Source organism: Medicago sativa, chromosome 5 (genome assembly GCF_051527215.1).
Source record: "Medicago sativa cultivar Bolivia chromosome 5, Bolivia_mono, whole genome shotgun sequence".
Lineage (NCBI taxonomy): Eukaryota > Viridiplantae > Streptophyta > Magnoliopsida > Fabales > Fabaceae > Medicago > Medicago sativa.
In genome coordinates, this window is record NC_140753.1 from 10,998,619 (window position 1) to 11,018,082 (window position 19,464).

General features: G+C 34.6%; 2 protein-coding genes across 2 annotated transcripts; one reads left to right on the forward strand and one right to left on the reverse strand.

Moving 5' to 3' along the window:
* The first annotated feature begins 1,973 nt into the window (after positions 1-1,973).
* On the forward strand, positions 1,974-10,335 carry LOC146919963 (succinate dehydrogenase [ubiquinone] flavoprotein subunit 1, mitochondrial). The gene is made up of 16 exons (XM_085713355.1): positions 1,974-2,156; positions 2,258-2,416; positions 3,765-3,852; positions 4,207-4,353; positions 4,440-4,580; positions 4,769-4,854; positions 4,941-5,033; positions 5,133-5,196; positions 5,316-5,459; positions 6,007-6,194; positions 6,923-7,097; positions 7,180-7,350; positions 7,446-7,515; positions 7,613-7,733; positions 7,818-7,855; positions 10,029-10,335. The coding sequence occupies exons 1-16, from the start codon at positions 2,061-2,063 to the stop codon at positions 10,129-10,131; spliced, it is 1,884 nt and encodes a 627-aa protein (XP_085569481.1). The 5' UTR covers positions 1,974-2,060; the 3' UTR covers positions 10,132-10,335.
* Positions 10,336-12,728: 2,393 nt separating this feature from the next.
* LOC146919964 (late embryogenesis abundant protein) lies at positions 12,729-14,420 on the reverse strand. Its single transcript, XM_085713356.1, has 3 exons — positions 14,026-14,420; positions 13,362-13,486; positions 12,729-13,005 (listed from the first exon to the last, which is right to left on the reverse strand). The coding sequence occupies exons 1-3, from the start codon at positions 14,205-14,207 to the stop codon at positions 12,932-12,934; spliced, it is 381 nt and encodes a 126-aa protein (XP_085569482.1). The 5' UTR covers positions 14,208-14,420; the 3' UTR covers positions 12,729-12,931.
* Positions 14,421-19,464: the final 5,044 nt, after the last annotated feature.

Sequence of the window (19,464 nt, forward strand, 5' to 3'; positions counted from 1 at the left end):
TGATACACAAGAAATGATATTTGTACAAACCATTCTGTGATAAGTTTTGAAAAGAAATCTCTCACATACTCACATTGTATCCGTATCCTCTATTTGTTTCAAAAGTTGTCACAAAATAATTGTATAAATATCATTACGCATACACAAATACTTCCTCATTTTATACAGGAACATGTACATATATAAATACGATGTCTCAATTTGGTCTCATAACTTACCAGAAGAATTCTTCTAATAGTACCTTTTTGATATATTTGAACATATAACAGAGTAAATTGAGAAATCATCTAACTAAAAAACATTTGCACACTCTTATGTTTTAAAAAAATCAATAATTACAACAAAAAATCATTTATATACAAGAAATGTGTAGTTCTTTAATGATGTACTTTTTAACTAATCATGGGCAAGATCTACGGTATCATGATCAACATTGTCAAGACTATCTATTTTAAATTTCGCAACATCTTCGACCTTATTATCATCTTCAACCTTCTTAGAATCTTTAACTTTTTTATAATCTTCATCCTTTTCAAGGTCTTCACTTGTCACATCATGTTGTGGATTCTCATCATTCTCACTTATCACATCACCTTGTGTACGAGTGTGTTCAATATAACTAACTATTCTAAAAAAATACCCAGACTCTCAGTTTAATGCATCATACTGACACCGTCGTTCTCGTAGTTGATACATGGGAGGTATTGAACACCTGTCCTTCATGTATACTTGCAATATAGGTTATGATTCACACAAACAACAATAACATTAACTACAAACTAAAAACAGAGAAAATTGTACTCGCGTAAAATGATTTCCATCCACATATCTAAGGGGCATGGGTCAGTTACTTTCAGGTGGTGCACCATGCAAAGGAAAAAATGTTTGAGATCCCATTTTTTATCAGTTGAACTATTGCATGCTTCCAATTTTGTCCAATAAAAAATGTTGCGTCTAACATAATCAATCATTTACCCTATGAGTTCAGCTGAATCCATCAAGAGTCAAAGTATTTGACATGTGTGAATTGTCTTTCAGACCCAAACAACAGAATATAACCCTCGTACTTATTGTTTACGTTTACTGTAAGATCAATATAGACAATGGAGTAAGACTCAATAGATCGCCCAAGTAGCTTAGAAACCATATGGGATCCACAATGACCATCACCAACGACATCCACAATATCTTAAAAAAAATCATGCATGAGCAGAGGCAATTGTTTCATGTCAGGGAAGTCACGTTGAACTGAAGGAGGATTACGAGACTAATAACTTAGACACACATTCTCAGCCCTTCTATTTGAACATGATGACTTAGATTGTGAAACCCGTATCTAGACGCAAAAAGTTAACACACTTAGACAAAGATGGTGAACACTCAGTTCAACGTTCAAAATGATCCGTGTCGTCCAACACCATCCATTTTTTGTGCACCTCATGTATTAATCTTCTTTTTTTGAGGTGGACACATTGAAATTATATACATGAAGAATTTAGTTTCTAGAATCCGAAATCACAAAACTCGGTTCGGATTTTAGATTTCAAACGGGATAAAATGGTCAACTATAAGACATGAGAGGCTTGTTGGGAAACAAAATTCACTTCATACATCATTGGTTCAAAGTCTCCATTTTCCTTTTCTCATGTTCAAAAAGTTTTTTTTTCCCTTCACGAAAAGCATGTTTGGACGCAAAATATGCTGCCTTTTAGTAAGTTGAGAAAATTGTTTAACCTCTCAATGGTGGAGAAATGTCCATCCAAGCATACAAAATGGAGTGAGTGATTAACAACCCGTCAAAATAAAATGCTGTTTAAACCATCATTATTAACCAACCATTAATTAAATCAAAGTGAAATTATATACTCCTAGTGACGTGTTTCGAATTAAACCATCATTTCCCTTCCATTTTCCCGAAGCCACGATACCAACCCTCACAACATAAATAAAAAGAACGCACACACACAAAAAAGAGTTTTGATTCACCGTTCACCAAAATCAAAACACAGAAAAACTAGCTCAAAGAAACATTTCATCAAACACCTACCTTGTGTGCAAAAATGTGGCGTTGCGTCGCTCGTGGACTTCGCGTTCCACGTTCTTCTAACAGATCCTCCAATAACTCTCTCGGATCTCATCTTTCTAGATTCTTCTCCGTAAGCCTCTTTTCTTGAATCCGATTCGTTGAATTGAATTTGATTTATTTGAATTGAATCGATTTTGTTGATGCCAAATCGTTTTTGGTGTTGTTGTGCAGAGCGAGTCTTACACCGTCGTGGATCATAAATATGATGCAGTTGTGGTAGGTGCTGGTGGTGCTGGATTAAGAGCTGCTATTGGACTTTCTGAACATGGATTCAATACTGCTTGTATTACCAAGCTTTTCCCAACTCGTTCACACACTGTTGCAGCTCAGGTATACAAGATATTAGAATTTAACATTTTTTTGGTTTGTTTCTTATGCATGCGTATAGGAAAACTCAAAACTATGTGCATGTTTGGTTTTGCGGTGACAAAAATTGATTTTGAACCAAGGCTTAATTATGCAAATGCTCTCTGTAAAGAGGGGTAGCTTGAATTTCAGTCCTTGTAATTCCAAATTAATTTGACACTGCAATTTCTAATCACTTTTAATTTGGAGTTACAGGGACTAAAATTCAAGTGACCCCTATTTGCAGGATCTTTTGAATAATTAAGTCTTGAATGAATTGATTTTGTAAAGTTGATTTTGCTTAAATGCGAGTTAAATGTAAAGTGGTTTATGTTTGGATATATTTGGGTGAAAGTGAGATGAATAGTAAACTTCAGTGTAAAAATCATGTTTAAACTCAAATGCTATAAATTGTAATTTCAAGCTAAAGTCAATTTTGGAGACAAAATCAATTTTAACTTTGAGTGCAATCAAACATGTCAAAATCTATTTTACACATCCGGAATCAATTATGGATAACTGAATTGGTACTTTTGCAATATGGATGTTTGTTATGTATTCTTTTGGATGTTTGTTATGTTTTCTTTTGGTTGCTTTTATGTATTCTTTTAGTATGATTGTATAGAGATAAATTATCTAGTTGAGCTGTCAATATTTTTTTTCAATTTTTCTCTCTGCTGATGCTATTCAGTACATTTTTATTATTTTGGAAAAAACCTAGGTTTTGTTTTAAAGTTTATAATATATAGGAGTCTTTGTTTTGTTGCAGTAGACAAACGTATAAACAAAGATCCCATCTTACGGGAAAAGGATTTGGTTGTTGGTGCAAATATCGGGCCCAGCTTTTGCCACTCCTAACAAGTACTTTAGAAGTATACATCCAGAAATAACACTTTTCTCCCGTTTGGATGTGTAGTTCTGGACAAAAATATGGTTTTCCCTTCATTTAAAAGTGTCTTTCCGGAATCAAGTGTGCTTTTTAAGAAACATGGGGTGAATAAAGCTGGGCCCCAAATATCCTATCAATTCAGACTTGGGTTCCCTTGACACCATCTTAGGCTCGAATTTACCTCATCACTCATCCTTGTTTGACATTCCATCACTTTGTGAGATATGAAGATAAGGATTTAATCAACTCGCTGTCGACTTTATGTTTTGAACAAATATTAAGCCAGATATTCTCCTATAGACTCTAGTTTTTGTCTGTTCATACCGTTAGTTGTGATATAAAAAGTAAATTATATTAAGTAGACATAATGAGTTAAACTTTCTTCTTTTCGTGAGGGTGAATATTCTGGCAAAGCACACTCATGAGAATCAAAATTCTGTATAGGGTGGCATAAATGCTGCATTGGGAAATATGACTGAAGATGACTGGAGGTGGCACATGTACGACACTGTCAAAGGAAGTGATTGGCTAGGTATGAACTCAGTCAATTTTTGAATTATTTTTCATTATATATCCAACAATACTAATTAATTGTAAGTAAAGTGTTCATTGTTACAAATATCCTTGCATGTAGAGATTTGTTTTCCTTTAAAATTATTTACCTCCAACAAACAAAATATGACCGGTGGATGGTGGTTGTTTACCTAAAAATAAAAATACCGCATGTCACTTTTCTATCTGAATTGATACTTTGATTATTCATCGAGAATCTAAAAAATCTTTTGGTGCTTGTGAAACCTTGAGCAGTTGAGCACATATGAACTAGGATTTTCTTTTGGAATGTTTTTGTCTTTCATGTTCTTGATGCATGCTCTATAATCTACAGGAGACCAGGATGCCATCCAATATATGTGTAGGGAAGCACCAAAAGCGGTTATTGAACTAGAGAATTATGGATTGCCTTTTTCTCGAACAGAGGATGGAAGAATATATCAGCGTGCATTTGGTGGTCAGAGCTTAAACTTTGGAAAAGGTATATCCAGGTTTTGGAGTAGGGTTGTCTGTTTTTTCTTTTGAGAAGAGTTCTGATCTGGATCTCCATTTGTGGCTACAATACAGGTGGTCAAGCTTACCGTTGCGCATGCGCTGCTGATCGAACTGGGCATGCTTTATTGCACACTCTCTATGGCCAGGCTATGAGACACAATACACAGTTTTTTGTGGAATATTTTGCCTTAGATCTTATAATGAATAGTGATGGTAAGTAAGTTGCACAAAACAACCTGCTTTCACTTAATTTGCAATATGTTACTACTCTTAACAGGGTCTCAGTTTTTTGTATGCCAATTGCTTTATCAAACATGTTACAGTGGTGAAAAAGAGGAAAAGACATATTTTTGTGTCATAGATAATGATTATGTTAACTAATTTCCATACTGGATGTGTAGGTAGTTGCCAAGGAGTGATTGCCTTAAACATGGAGGATGGAACCCTGCATCGTTTCCAAGCTGCTTCAACAATTTTGGCCACTGGGGTAACTTGATTTTCTGTGGATGTTTGTCATTGAAGTTTTTCTTGTACTTCCTTTATGGATTAGTGAGATCTTTTATTCTGCACCAGGGTTATGGTAGAGCGTACTTCTCAGCAACCTCAGCACATACATGCACTGGAGATGGCAATGCCATGGCTGCCCGTGCTGGGATCGGACTTGAGGTTTTCTATTCTTTGAAGTTTGGTGCTTTTTTAATAACAAGATGATATCCTATGGAGTGAGCCTTTTATATTTACATGCTGTTATCGTAAATTATGTAGGATTTAGAGTTTGTGCAATTTCACCCAACGGGTATATATGGAGCAGGTTGCCTTATAACAGAAGGTTGGTAGTTTAAGTTTTATTTGCAAATCTAGCCTTGCCTTTGGTTGCACCTCACAAGGCGCTTTGTCTAGTAAAATTGGAATATAATGTTTTTCTCATTTCTATTTTGGACCTTTTAGGTTCTCGTGGTGAAGGTGGAATTCTTAGGAATAGCGAGGGGGAGCGGTTTATGGAACGATATGCTCCTACAGCAAAGGATCTTGCATCCCGAGATGTAGTTTCAAGATCGATGACTATGGAGATCCGGGAAGGACGTGGTGTAGGTATGTGGGCTTTTCATTGATCTATCCAATCCAAGTATGAATAAAAAGTGTATGTATAAGAAGTTAGAATGCTACTAGATTGTTGGTAATTGTTGCAGAATTGCTTAATGGTAGACCGGCGTTTAAGTTATGTAACTTGTATTTTCAAGTTTTCTTTTATAGAGATCTTGATTATTTTTTTAATCCTAAAAATGAGTGTTTCTTCCAATCTTAAAGATATGGCGTCGTTTAAGAAGGTTTTGGAATTAAATGGTACTTGATTTATGATAGTCATTTTGTTCATATGGTAGTGTGCACCCCTGGAGGGAAGGAAAAACTTTGATGCTTGTTGTTGTTGTCGTTGAGAGTGATGAACTGTCTATTTTGTACAACAACGACGACGACAACAACCGAGCCTTATTCCACTAAGTGGGATCGGCTACATGGATCAAATTACGCCTTAGTGTTCTACCATAAACCATATTTTGTACATTGGAAATAAATAAAAATACTGTTTTCCCACTCTTTATTTTTATGTAAGCTGTTATTAAGTGGGTATCATTCACAGGACCTGAGAAAGATCACATCTATCTACACTTGAATCATCTACCCCCAGATGTGCTCAAGGAGAGACTTCCTGGTATCTCTGAAACTGCTGCTATTTTTGCTGGTGTGGATGTTACAAAGGAACCCATTCCTGTTTTGCCAACTGTGCATTATAACATGGGTGGCATTCCCACAAATCATCATGGAGAGGTATCAAGTTTAAACATGCACTCTGAAGTAAAGCTTCCAATTGAAAAAAAAAATATAAAGTAATGAAGCAAATAAGAACAAAAACCTAGTATGATTAATCACACCATCTGTGCAAGATAAATTTTCTTATATCAAAACGTTCACTGCTATTGATCATTTGATGAATTAGTGCTTTACGCTTACTTTTTACTCATCTCTATTGCACTGCACAGCTCTGACATGCATAATATATGAGCAAACATCAGCAATAGTAATTTTTTGGGTTTGTTTTCAAACCAAAATAGTCATTTCATTTTGCAGTTGCACACTGGCACCCCTATATGAATAATATGGAGCTAAACTAGATTGAATTTGTTTATACGATCATCGAATATTATTTAATATTACTCTACAAACAAATTTACCATGATGACAAGACATGGGCACATTTTGGATTTTAACTAGAAAAGAATTTTGTGTCAGTAAGCTGCAAATATAAGTTGGTGGTAGTGTCAGTTACTGCCCCAAATTTACAGCATCATTGGAAATGGATGTTCTCTGTAATCATACACATCACATCACAAATAGCAAAAATATGACTAGTTTTTTGGATTAATTGGTTGGAAGTTTTATCCTGTAATGTTTCAGTAAACGCAGAAATTGCAATCTTGTTCTTTATATACTTTTTTTTCATTTTTCATTGGGAAAAAACAAAAAAAAACTATGAACTAATGTGCATCGTTATGCAGGTGGTTACCATTAAAGGAGACGATCCAGATGCATTAGTTCCTGGATTGATGGCTGCTGGGGAAGCAGCCTGTGCATCAGTTCATGGTGCCAACAGACTTGGTGCAAATTCACTTTTGGATATTGTTGTTTTCGGTAGAGCTTGTGCAAATAGAGTTGCAGAAATTCATAAGCCAGGCAAGATTCTTTCCAGTTAATGAAATGGACTGTTACCACTGAAATTAGTGCGATAAAAATGCTTCTATTATCCATGTTATAGGAGAGAAACAAAAGCCTTTAGAGAAGGATGCTGGCCAGAAAACGATTGCATGGCTGGACAAATTGAGAAATTCAAATGGTTCATTGCCTACTTCAAAAATTCGGTTGAATATGCAAAAAGTAATGCAAAGTAATGCTGCTGTATTCCGTACACAAGAAACATTAGAAGAAGGTAATCTATTTTTTGCCAATATTACTTTACTTTGCAACCATGTGCTTTTCTGTTACTAGGTGTGTGTTTGTTTTACCTTTGCTGATTTGTAACAGGTTGTCAATTAATTGATAAAACGTGGGAGAGTTTCCATGATGTCAAGGTTGAAGACAGAAGTTTGATATGGTAAATCCCTTTTAACAATTGTTGAATGTCCCTAATATTTGAAGGAATCTGCTTGTTCATTTTAAAAGTGTATTGGCATTAATATGTATATTTACAGGAACTCCGACTTGATCGAGACTATTGAGTTGGAAAATCTTTTGATAAATGCCTGCGTCACAATGCACTCTGCAGAAGCTAGGAAAGAGAGTAGAGGAGCTCATGCCCGTGAGGACTTCACGGTTAGTTTTTACTGCCCCTTAATGTGCAAATTTCATACCTTTTATTCGAACAAGGTTATTGAATATGCTGTGTTGATGCTACAGACAAGAGATGATGAGAAGTGGATGAAACACACTTTGGGGTAAGTCATGTTCAAATAATACAGTTACTACTTTTCAAGTTTGCCTATTATAAATTTCCTTTTTTTTAATGACAAATATTGGTATAGTTAGTATTATCCTGGGTGTGGAGATCGAACCTTTGACTTTGTTATCACTCCACTCCTTAACTCCTCCATTCCAACCACCAAGCTAACTTTATATCCTCTTCCTTTTACAAAAGTAGTCACTTAAGTGTTGTGCTGAAATTGAGTTGCTTATTTCTAGCGAGAAAATTGACCCCTTTAGGTCCTGGTTTTGTTTGATTGAATGGAATATGGAAGTAGGAATGAAATGATAATGAATGTTCTCATAACTATTTTTCGTTTGGTGTAGATAGATGAAATGGTTACTCTTACCAGGTTTTTTATTTTAAGATTAAATAGTTATGGTTTGACCCAATTTTGTGCCAACCAATGTTTTGGCTGGTCTCAGAGGAGCCTGAATTGGTGCAGGTTGTAACTAAAAAACACAACTTTGAAGCTGAAATAATGGATTGGGGAAATGGAATATGGATTCTCATTTTATTATATTTTTGATAGAATAACTATTCTCAAAATTGTAAGAATGCTCATACCCTTAGAAATGCTCATTCCAAGTTTCCATCTGCAATCATCTACCAAACATGGAAGGAAATGGCCTATTCCCTTTCCCTCTCCCTTTCCCTCTCCCTTCCATCTTACCAAGCATGAGCTTTAGTGTATGTAAGCCTATTGCTTCTCAAGTTACTGTGCTAATGAAGAAAAGCATATTGACATTGTCTGATGATGCTATAAAGTTAAAACTCAGCCATGGCATGTCCTGGGAAACGAATAGTCAGAATAAAGATAATATTTCGATATTGCTGTGAAGGATGTGTTAGATATTGTTACAAAAGTTAAAACACTAATATTTACTTATCTGCTACTGTTTAATCCAGAAGTATGGAAATAAGGTAACAAATCTTGTTATGGAAGGAAATATGAAAACCTATCCTAAGAAATAATCTAAGTTGCACTGAATTATTCCGAGATATAATCGAGATCACATAAGATATTTCTCATATTTTTCTATCAAGATCACATTCAGTGATTTGGTCCGTCCAACCACTCCTTGCTTGAATTTATTCAGTAAGAGACATGAGTCTTTGTGTAGTTCTTGCTTTCTGCAGTTTTCTAGTTATCACCACCGAATTTTCAAGTGGTGTGATGAAATCATGAAACACAAGTCCCCGTGAGCTTAGCTTAGTTGGTAAGGACAATGCATAATATATGCAAGGTCCGGGGTTCGAACCCTGGACACCACCAAAAAAAAAAAAAAATCATGAAACACAAGTTCTTTGTTTGGCAAATTACCAATATTGTTTCTGCAATTTGACACTGATACTTTACTCAATGACAATGTAAGGGTTTATCCCTAAACCCTTTGTAACAGTTGAATGCGCAAAAATATGAACGGAGAAAATCTCTCTTTGTATTGGTTGGTGTCTTTTGATCCATGTTAGGCGACTCCACTTAGAGGGATAAGGTTTGGTTGTTGTTTTATTGACTTCAATGAAATAGTACAAGATAATTGCTTAAGCAAATGGGGGAAAAGGCAACTTATGGAACTAGTCCATTTGGAGAGGAATGGTAGTACTACTACTGATATCAGAAGCAGTGGTTGAGAAGAAATTTCAGAGGGAGAAGTCAGAGCATCATCATAATTCTTCACACCCATTTTCCTAAACTCCATTATGATATAACTTTGCCCTCATTTCCTTGCTGATGTGGTCTGCCTCTTGTGACTTGTTTACTTGTCCTTGCAATTCACTTTTCATATCACTAGTATATCATAACAGATGATGGCTGATTTGGACCTATAAGCAAATGTTGAAAAGCTTAGCTCCATCATTTGGCGAGAGGGAGATACTTCGTTTGTATTTCCCACAATAAGCTTGATATACATTTCAGCAGCCAATTATTATAAATATGCTTACAGGTCTTCAATAAGCTTGACCCATATAGGCTTTGATTCAACATAAAGAAGCCAACTGTTCCAATCATTAAGATGGTTAATCTGTTGTGGTGTTAACACAAAAAACATGAATTTGACTGAGGTGTTTCAATGACTCAATTGATGAGATAATAGTTGTGCAAGTTGAATGTATTAGCTGAGCTTTTGTGTGTTAATTTGCAGATTCTGGGAGAACGAGAAGGTCCGATTGGATTACAGGCCTGTGCATTTGAATACATTGGATGATGAGGTTGAATCATTCCCTCCTAAGGCTCGTGTGTATTAATGTGATATAGTTACTTATCGACGGCTCGGGCATATTGTTTCCACTTGTGCACAAGTGGGAAAAGACACAATAAAATGTCTTAGATATATGATTTTGATTTGATGATAATTGTTGCATTCGTCATCAATGTTAACGAATGTTCATAGCATCTTCAAATAATACTCTGTCTTTGCAGCAGAGAATAATAGCAAAACAATTTTTTCATCGGTTTGTATGTTGGTAAATTGTTACTTGTAGTTATTTTACACTGTATGTTCAGGATTGATTCGTCTCATTTCAAGTGGGATCGATGTTTTTTTCCACAACCAAAATAGAAGTTACCAATTGAAAAGGTTGAAAAAGAATCGGAACAAAATAACACAAATATGGGGACAATTATTCATGCCAAATAGATTTAAGATCACTGGCGATGTATTACCCAACTTCTAGATAAAGTTGTGTTTCTTCATTGTGTACCCGTTTTTCAGATGTAATCATAGTAAACACATCTTCAGCAGATAGTAAACTCATCTTCCGCAGTATTGTCTTGAATTGAAATAGTGTCATCTAAATTAATCTCATTCCTACCTTGAAATAATTTGACCAGTATTTTATATAATGAATGGCATTAAGATTTAGTTTCAAATTAATCAGCTCAAAATTCAGTGGTTAGTATCGAATGGAATTGAATTCACAAACTTGGTTGTAAGGCACGTGTCACTTACATTAGATATATATCTTGCTTAGACTCATATCTTTGACCATCAGATAGTCCCTCAAACTCTGCAAACAAGTTGATTTTGCTTTAAAGCGGAAGCTATCATCTTGAAAATTTACAAAAGGAGTGTTATTAACTGCATGTGGTATATCACCACGACAATAATCTCATCGGCAGGATTTGAATCCAAATTAATCAGCTCAAAATTGGAGGGATTAGTATAAATTGAATTCAAAAACTTGGTTGCAATGATCATGTTACCTCATTAGGCATATCTTTCTCAAGCTCAACATGTTCGTGACTATCGAATACTCCCTCAAACTTTGCATACGTAACAAGGTACAGTTGGCTACTTTGGCTATTCAATTTGAAATAATGTGTTCGGCATTTTTTTGTCATATGTTCCTCTCAATTAAAAATTAAGAGAAATTATTAACTGTTGGAACTTGTGTTGGGGGTCTGCTGCAATAACTTGACCAAGAAGATGATGAAGATGACTATGATGAAGTGTGCACATAAATTCCAAAGATTTGTTGTATATCTTGATTGTTGGGAAGATGCTGATGTACTTGAAACCTGAAAAGATTAATGGTTATGCATGCAAACTCAAAGCGTATGGGGTTGCCATACTAACCTTTAGGTTCGATTCGCCCCCACCAATAACTGTATATTGGATGCAATAAGGAATGACACGCGAATCCCCTTCAGGATACTATGAGTTCCTTGACGTGTATTGCACAACCACACCAAGCGTATCTCCTAACAGTATTTTACAGATTTATGGTTCCAGCAATTCACTCATGCATTAGAGAATTGATGGATGATTTAGAGTAAGAGAATGAGGGAGAACTATGTTGTTAATGCAACAAAATTCTGTCCAAAGTTGTGTGTTGTTGTTCTTTCTCTCTATTCAACTAATGCCCAAATGCCAAACATTTATAGTGCATTATATGACTCTTCACATGAGAGAAGACACCACTTTGACTTGAAACAATGTTATGGTTCATTAAACATCCCTTTGTCAAAGGTTATAATCATATACACTTGAATCAATGCAAATGTTCATTAAGCACCCTTTTGCCAAAGGTTATAATCATATACATTTGAATCAATGCAAATGTTCATTAAGCATCTCTTTGCGAAAAGTTCCAATGTATATGAATGATTCCCATGAAGAGTTACAACTTTTGATTTAAAGTGATTCCATTATTTTGGAAATCACCAACATTAACTGCGTTGAAATTTGGTTAGATATACATATTTGTATGCAAAAGTCATTCAAAATTTAAATTTATTTTAAAATAAATTAATATAAACATGGCACGAGATTGAATAATAGAATGATGGATCAAACTCAACCAAACTATTCTTATACAAATTGGAGTGTTCACCTAAAACTAATCTTATACAAATAAGAGACAATAAAAAATGAATATTTCTTATTTAAACATGCATTTGTCACGTCACATACTCATTATATATCACTTTGAAAGTACATATCGATAGGTTTTCCTCTTTCGAAGGAGAAAAAAAGAACGAGTAAACACTATAACAAATAGCGAATGAAATTAAAGTACGGAGAATTTTTAGTGAACTTATGGAAGGAAAAAGAGAAAATTTCTTCTTATATCATATACCCACCTATTTTTGCATGAATTGGCTATAAATTATTCCTTGTGTTGTTCATTTCTATAATCATCTGAGCGAAAAAAACCAAAAGTGTTTAACCATTTTTATTTGAGATTGTAATAACAATTTTTGTATTGTCATTGATTTACAAAGAATATTCTTGTTGTTCCATGGTTATTATCATTATAATGTGGGAAAAGTATGATCCTGGGATAATCATCCGTTGGAACAAGGTCAACTCTATTATTTGGTGCAAAATTTCGGCAGCATCTTAAAGTGGATTCCCTACTGTAGTATTGATTATTAAATCGGTAACCTCATAATACTTATACATAATAATTGTCCATTTTATCACTCAAGAGTAAAAATTTAAAACCAAGAAGGAAAAACTAAACGACGATGACTATTAAAAAGAAACTCTAACTGCAAATACATGTGTTTATTGCATAAACCACTACATTAAACAAGAAAAACCTAAGCATTGGCGCTGCTCTGGTGCCTAGATTTTTCCTTCTCTTTCACCTCGCTTCCCTGCGTCTTGTCATAATCTTCATGCACAAAAACAAACAAGTCTTCATTAGGCTCGATAATTAATTTCCTCTACAAAAGTAAAGAAGTTTAAACTTTTGGTGGAAAATGACGGTGGAAAATGTTTTAAACTTCGGTGTAAAGAAGTTTTACATCTTACGATCATTAGACTACATGTATGTATCATTTATTCAATTCAATAAATCTAAAAACTAAAATATATTGTTTATAGGAGAAGTAGATCATTAAAATGTTTGACTTTAATTGTGAGTTTGCTGTAAGATTTTGACAAAAAAATCAGAAATAAAAAATAAAAAAAATAAAAAAACAAGCTAATGGTCCATGTATGATCATAAGCAAATTAATTAATTATAACCTGGGTGATTTTCATGGACGGACTTGTCTTTCTGAAGGGATTGGTTTCCACTATATATCCCTCCAAATCCTTCATCATCAGATCTCGTAGCATACCCCTCTCCAAAGGAATGAGACATCACATCCCTTCACAATATTGTATATATTAACCCGTATCAGAACACATAGAAATTGAAAGAAAAAAAAATTAAAAGTAAAATTAATTACAAAAACATAGAAATGATCATATGAATCAATAAGTTGGCTACTTCGATTAAATTAAAAATAACACATCAGTTAATTTATTTATCGTTGATGCCTAGCACAAATAGTTCGTGTATAAGTGTTGTAAATCATGATAGCAAATTTGATTTTTTTTATCAAGTAGTCTTTGTAGAATTTCATCTCTAAACTCATTTAAGTGGGGATAACCCAACTCCCTTGGATATTATATATATACAATATTTCTATCAACTAAATAGAATATCTCTATCAACTAAGATATAACTCAAATTTGATTCTTATTCAAGACAAAAAAAAAAATTAATTAATCAAAATTGAAGATTTTATTTTTGAATAGAGAAATGGAAGAAGCTAAAAACAAACACGATAAATCATTCCCTAATAGGATAGTAAACAGATAAATCAATCACATGAAGATTATAAGTTACGTGATTTGAGCTCACTCATGTTCAGTAGTTTCCTTTTTCTCACTACTAGGCTTTTGTTGAGCCTTGTCCATCTTATGTGCAGAATCAGCTTTGGAGCAAAATTTAACGGTGGAAGTTTCCCGACAAAGGTTTGAAGATAGTGAACGTGGAAATGAAGCTTGTGGAGAGGTTAAAACAGTCTTTATTGTGTGAAGCATCTTTTTTTTCTATGTTAAGATGTTGCAAACTTATAGCTAGAGTCAGATCAGTGGGACTCCTACAATATCGCTAAGGAAACAACAGAGGTTAATTAGGATCTGTAATAATACAACTACATATTGACATCTTATTCCACGGGTCACTTGTTAACATGCTTAGGACAATCTAGTACATGTTCATGCGACTCGTGTCCTTCTCATAAAACCGTGCGTGTCACACATCAAGGCTATTGAACATAAAATAATAGGTAATCGAATAATGCTAACAACGTTCTCTTTTAATATTGGTACTCTAATCGAATGAAATTTAAACGTCTTATACTTTAAAAATAAGTCTTATATAAACGGTGTGACCAGGGGCGGAGCCACCACCTAGCGAATCCGGACACTCGCTCGGGCTCAATCAATACTTTCTTTATAGGCTAAAATATGGTTTTAGTCCCTGCAAATATGCCTCGTTTTGGTTTTAGTCCCTGCAAAAAAAAAGTTTTGTTTTTGGTCCCTGCAAAATTTTTTGTTTTTGAAAATAGTCCCTGACCCCATTTTTGTGATGATTTGCATACGTGTCACATGATGAGTGAACCCATTTTGTAGTTTTTGGTCCCTGCAAAATATTTTGTTTTTTAAAAAGGTCCCTGCAAAATTTTTTGTTTTTGAAAATAGTCCCTGTAGGGACTATTTTCAAAAACAAAAAATTTTGCAGGGACCAAAAACAATTTTTTTTTTTGCAGGGACTAAAATCAAAACGAGGCATATTTGCAGGGACTAAAACCATATTTTAGCCTTCTTTATATTTGGCTTAACCCAATAGTCATTAATCCACTTAAAAACAAAAATTTGGAAGTAGGTATGACCCTATAAATGGTAAGACCCACAATGAATTCATTCAATAAACAAAATAAGTGTTTGAGAGAGTGTTGCTTGTTAACAATTCTTTTCTATTTATTTATTCATTCAATTCAACCTTGAAGGCACATTTATGCTTGTGCTGGAACAACCCAACCATTGCCACGTACTTGTCTTGAAGGGATGAGATTAAAGTTTAGTGCCGGTGGGTCTCTAAATATAAAACCAATTGAGTCTAGTGCACTCCATCTCCTACTTTTCCCCTCTCCGGTATCTCACAGTTTTGTTGATACCGAATCAAACATTTGTGTTCCATCAGTCATGTACGGACACTTCTAATTTCTTTTCTACCCCAAAATAACTAAACTGTGCATAAATTTAATCTTGAATATCTTTAATTATTTATTAGTAAAAAAAAATTGTAAAAGTTGATATTTTGAAGATATTCACCGAAATAAATTTAACTACATTTTATATGCTATCATTTTTGTATATATTAGACGAAAAAATGACCAAAATATTTTGTATAAATAGTACACAAAATCAAATAATGTCGGTCATTTTGAGATCAAGGAAGTAATATTTATTCAACACCAATTCTTCTCTATCTCTATTTTTAACGTATCATCTCACATCAAAAACATCACACTATTTTTCCTCTCTCAAAATATATAGTTTGTATATATGGATGTCCAAATCACATTTTTCTTTACCATAATGTCTCCCCTTCCACACTAGTTCCATTTTTACTTGCGCTGCATATGCAGTTTAGCAGTGGATCAGTAGATATCCACTAAGATAAATACCGTTGTTATGTTAAGCGTTCGCAAAATATTTCCATTAATTTAAAAAATCTAAATTAATATTTAACTGACACAGTTGAAATTAAACAACATAAGTGCGGAAAAAAGTTATAATCTACTTTATATCTAATCCTAAGGTACATTTGCTAACTTAATTCCTTAACCTAATTCTAAACCTAATGGCGCCACTAATCCATAATAAATGCTAACCTACGTGTAGTTAACCTTATTGTTAGACATAGGAAGAAATTCAAATTTTTTCCCTCCAAACTCTTCCAATCCCCCAAGTGCACAATCCCATGCTGTAATAAATTATGTGTTATTCCCTATACACAACAACTACCCATGCAGTTTCAGCATTTCTACGTATCAGTTTTGTGTATATATACTACATTATGGCTCAGCTTTATTCATATCACAAATCTCTCAAGTAAGTCTGCTCTCGAAAGAGAATACTCAAGTTTCGTTCCAGCTGCAATGGAATACGACATGGTGCGCAATACTGCATCTGCTCTCGAAAGCTTGACAACTTCTTTGATATTTTATTACTTTAGTTAGTTGTTTCCATGGTTACTCCAAACGCTCCATGGTTTTATTTTTCATACCATAACATTGTTCTTTTGTTTTTGTTTTTGTTGTGTGCAGCCAATATTGATTGGTTAAACCTTTTTGACGATGACAGCCTCCTTAAAGTTGCTCGGCTTAAATGGCATACATTCACCATTAAGTTTAATCCAAAACAGTTAAACAGGTATACATCTTATGAATTGATGATGTTTTTATATTCAGTAACAATTGTTTGGAGCAAAACCGTCAGACACTAATTTTGTTATTTGTGATTTGCATAAGAATGTCGTGATTCTTCCCACTCTTTTGGTCACACATTAGGGAGTGAGTTAAGAAGGTTTGCTATTCTCAATGATCCTGCGCACAACCAATTTGAGGTGTTGGTTGAGAAGAAAGGCGAGTACATGTGCTTCTCTCATGGATGACTTGAATTAAATACTGCATATAAATTGACACATGGTGCTTCTGTTACGATGATTAACGTTCAGCCAACTAGGTGGGTTATTCAGGTGAAGGACCGTTACGGTGACGAAATTAAGTATCCAAGACATTCACCTCCATTGTTCATGCAGCTGAACCAAGATCTCTTTCCACCTCAAATTGGTTCAAAATTCATTATTAACTGCTCAATTCCTTACAAGCATGACGAAAGTGTTGGATTTCTGAGAATTTGGAGAATTGGAATGAAAAAGAGCCATAAGGCTTTGATTGAGAAAGATTACAGAGAAATATTTGATCAAAAGATATTGAGAGTACAGTAGTTGAGACTTATTTATAGAACTAACTCCTAACTAATTTGCTTGCTCTCCAAGCTATCTAGATAACTTGCTCTCCAAGTTATCTTCTCACTATATTCTAATAGTCCCCCTCAAACTCAAAGTGGGAATTTTACCAATTTGAGTTTGAAATACAAGGAAAGTACAATGATTATTCATACTAGATTAACTAAGAAAACTAGGAGTAAACTAAGTAAAATAAAATTGGTAGAAAATGATAAGCAAGCCCAGAATGTAGTCCAACAAAGTGATCAGGCCCATGTCCAAATGAGGACTCCCAATTCTAAGGAGAAGAATCTGGACACACCAGTTTTCTTCCTTGGAGTATTGTAACTGCTGAAGCGTGCTGCAAAATAGCTGGTACCAAACATGCTTTTCAATAAGCGCTTTTCCAAAAACACTTCTCCACCACGCGTTTGTAAGGAAAAGACTCTGAACATAACCAGCACATATTATACCAAACCAGTTCTTCAAAAAAACACTTTTGCAGAATCTGATTCAAAACAACTTCTTCAATCAGTCACTCAATAAGTGCCTTTGCAAAGCAACTTATTTCGAAACGCGCTTCTGGAATGCACTTTCTTCAAACAGAAAAGCTTGTTGTAAATGTGATTCCAAACATGTAAAACTCAAAACGTGATTCTTGAAACAGAGGAAAATTGCAATTACGGAAGCAATTTGCAATTTATGGAAGCAATTTGCAATTTATGGAAGCAATTTTGCAATTTACAGAAGCAACAAGATGCAAAATTACGGAAGAAGAAGAAGCGAGATTCTGTAATGGCGTGTATTTATTTGAATGAAGACAAAACTTTCTTGCCTCGATCCCTCGGTATCCACCACAACCGGAAACGAATTTGACGGAGAATTGCGAAAACAGAGAAAACCGAACACGAGCCAACACTTCCATCGGGATCGAAAATCAATGGAGAATAACCATCACCACCGGCGAACCAAGGCAGTGCTGAAATTACAATTCTGAAAATGTTAACAAACTTCATGAAAAGATTAATTAGAGCCTTGGAGAAATTATCACCGCAGAATTGATTTACGATGACGAAACTGAAAACAGCGGAAGGATCTCGAAATCTCTGTGGTTCTTGATCTTCCGTAACAATCTTTGTTGAATTCGCTACAGATTCAAATACGAAATCGAACGAATTAGAAGAATCACTTGCATTCAATACTGATGATGCAGAAACAGGATCATTCAAAACACATGAGATGTCACCAATCTTGATGCTGCAACCTTCAATCGGTGGTGCAACAGATTCGATCGGCTTGATAGGAACAATTTCTGAATTAAAACTGCCAAAATTGAAAGAAACAGCTTCGGATGATAAAACTGCAGATTCTTGCGGTGATTTCCGAAGTGGCGGTAATGGCGAAAACTTCTTTTCAGCCTTTGATATCTTCCATAGATGACAAACAATGGAGTATGTCATTAGAAACGACGGAGGATCGAAAAGAACGGTAAAAATTTCCGATGCGGCAGCGGAAGAAAAAAGATATCTCGAAGATCGCAACTGAGGCGAATGGTATCGCTCTGATACCATGTTGGATTTCTGAGAATTTGGAGAATTGGAATGAAAAAGAGCCATAAGGCTTTGATTGAGAAAGATTACAGAGAAATATTTGATCAAAAGATATTGAGAGTACAATAGTTGAGGCTTATTTATAGAACTAACTCCTAACTAACTTGCTTGCTCTCCAAGCTATCTAGATAACTTGCTCTCCTAGTTATCTTCTCTATATTCTAATAGAAAGGAACTTCATATTTCGTGTGCAGCCAAGTTGTTGGATCTGGCCGATGTTAACAGTGGGTTTTTGGTAATGAACTGCATATAAATATTGAAGTTTTTTAGTTAAATATAATTGATTCTATCAGACTGATCAACGTACATCTTATATATTTTTTTTGTATTTGTTTTATGTCTCAGACATTTTCATACCATTGATTCATGGAGTCCATTATACCAAGACCCTATTCGAGTTTTATCAGACCAATGATACATGTCATATTTGGAAGTGCACCAATACCTTTGTTGATCAAAAAGACAAACAGTACAGGATAGGCGGTGGATGGCAACAATATGCACGTGCTAGGGGACTGGCTGTTGGTTCAGGATAATGATTGGGGCACCGAGTGGTGGAAACAATTTATTATTATATCACTTTAAAATTTTGATCAAATTTTAAGCTTTGTCTTAGGGTGTGTTTGGGAAGAGGGTTTAGGAGGGGAAGGGAGGGGAGGGCTTACATTTC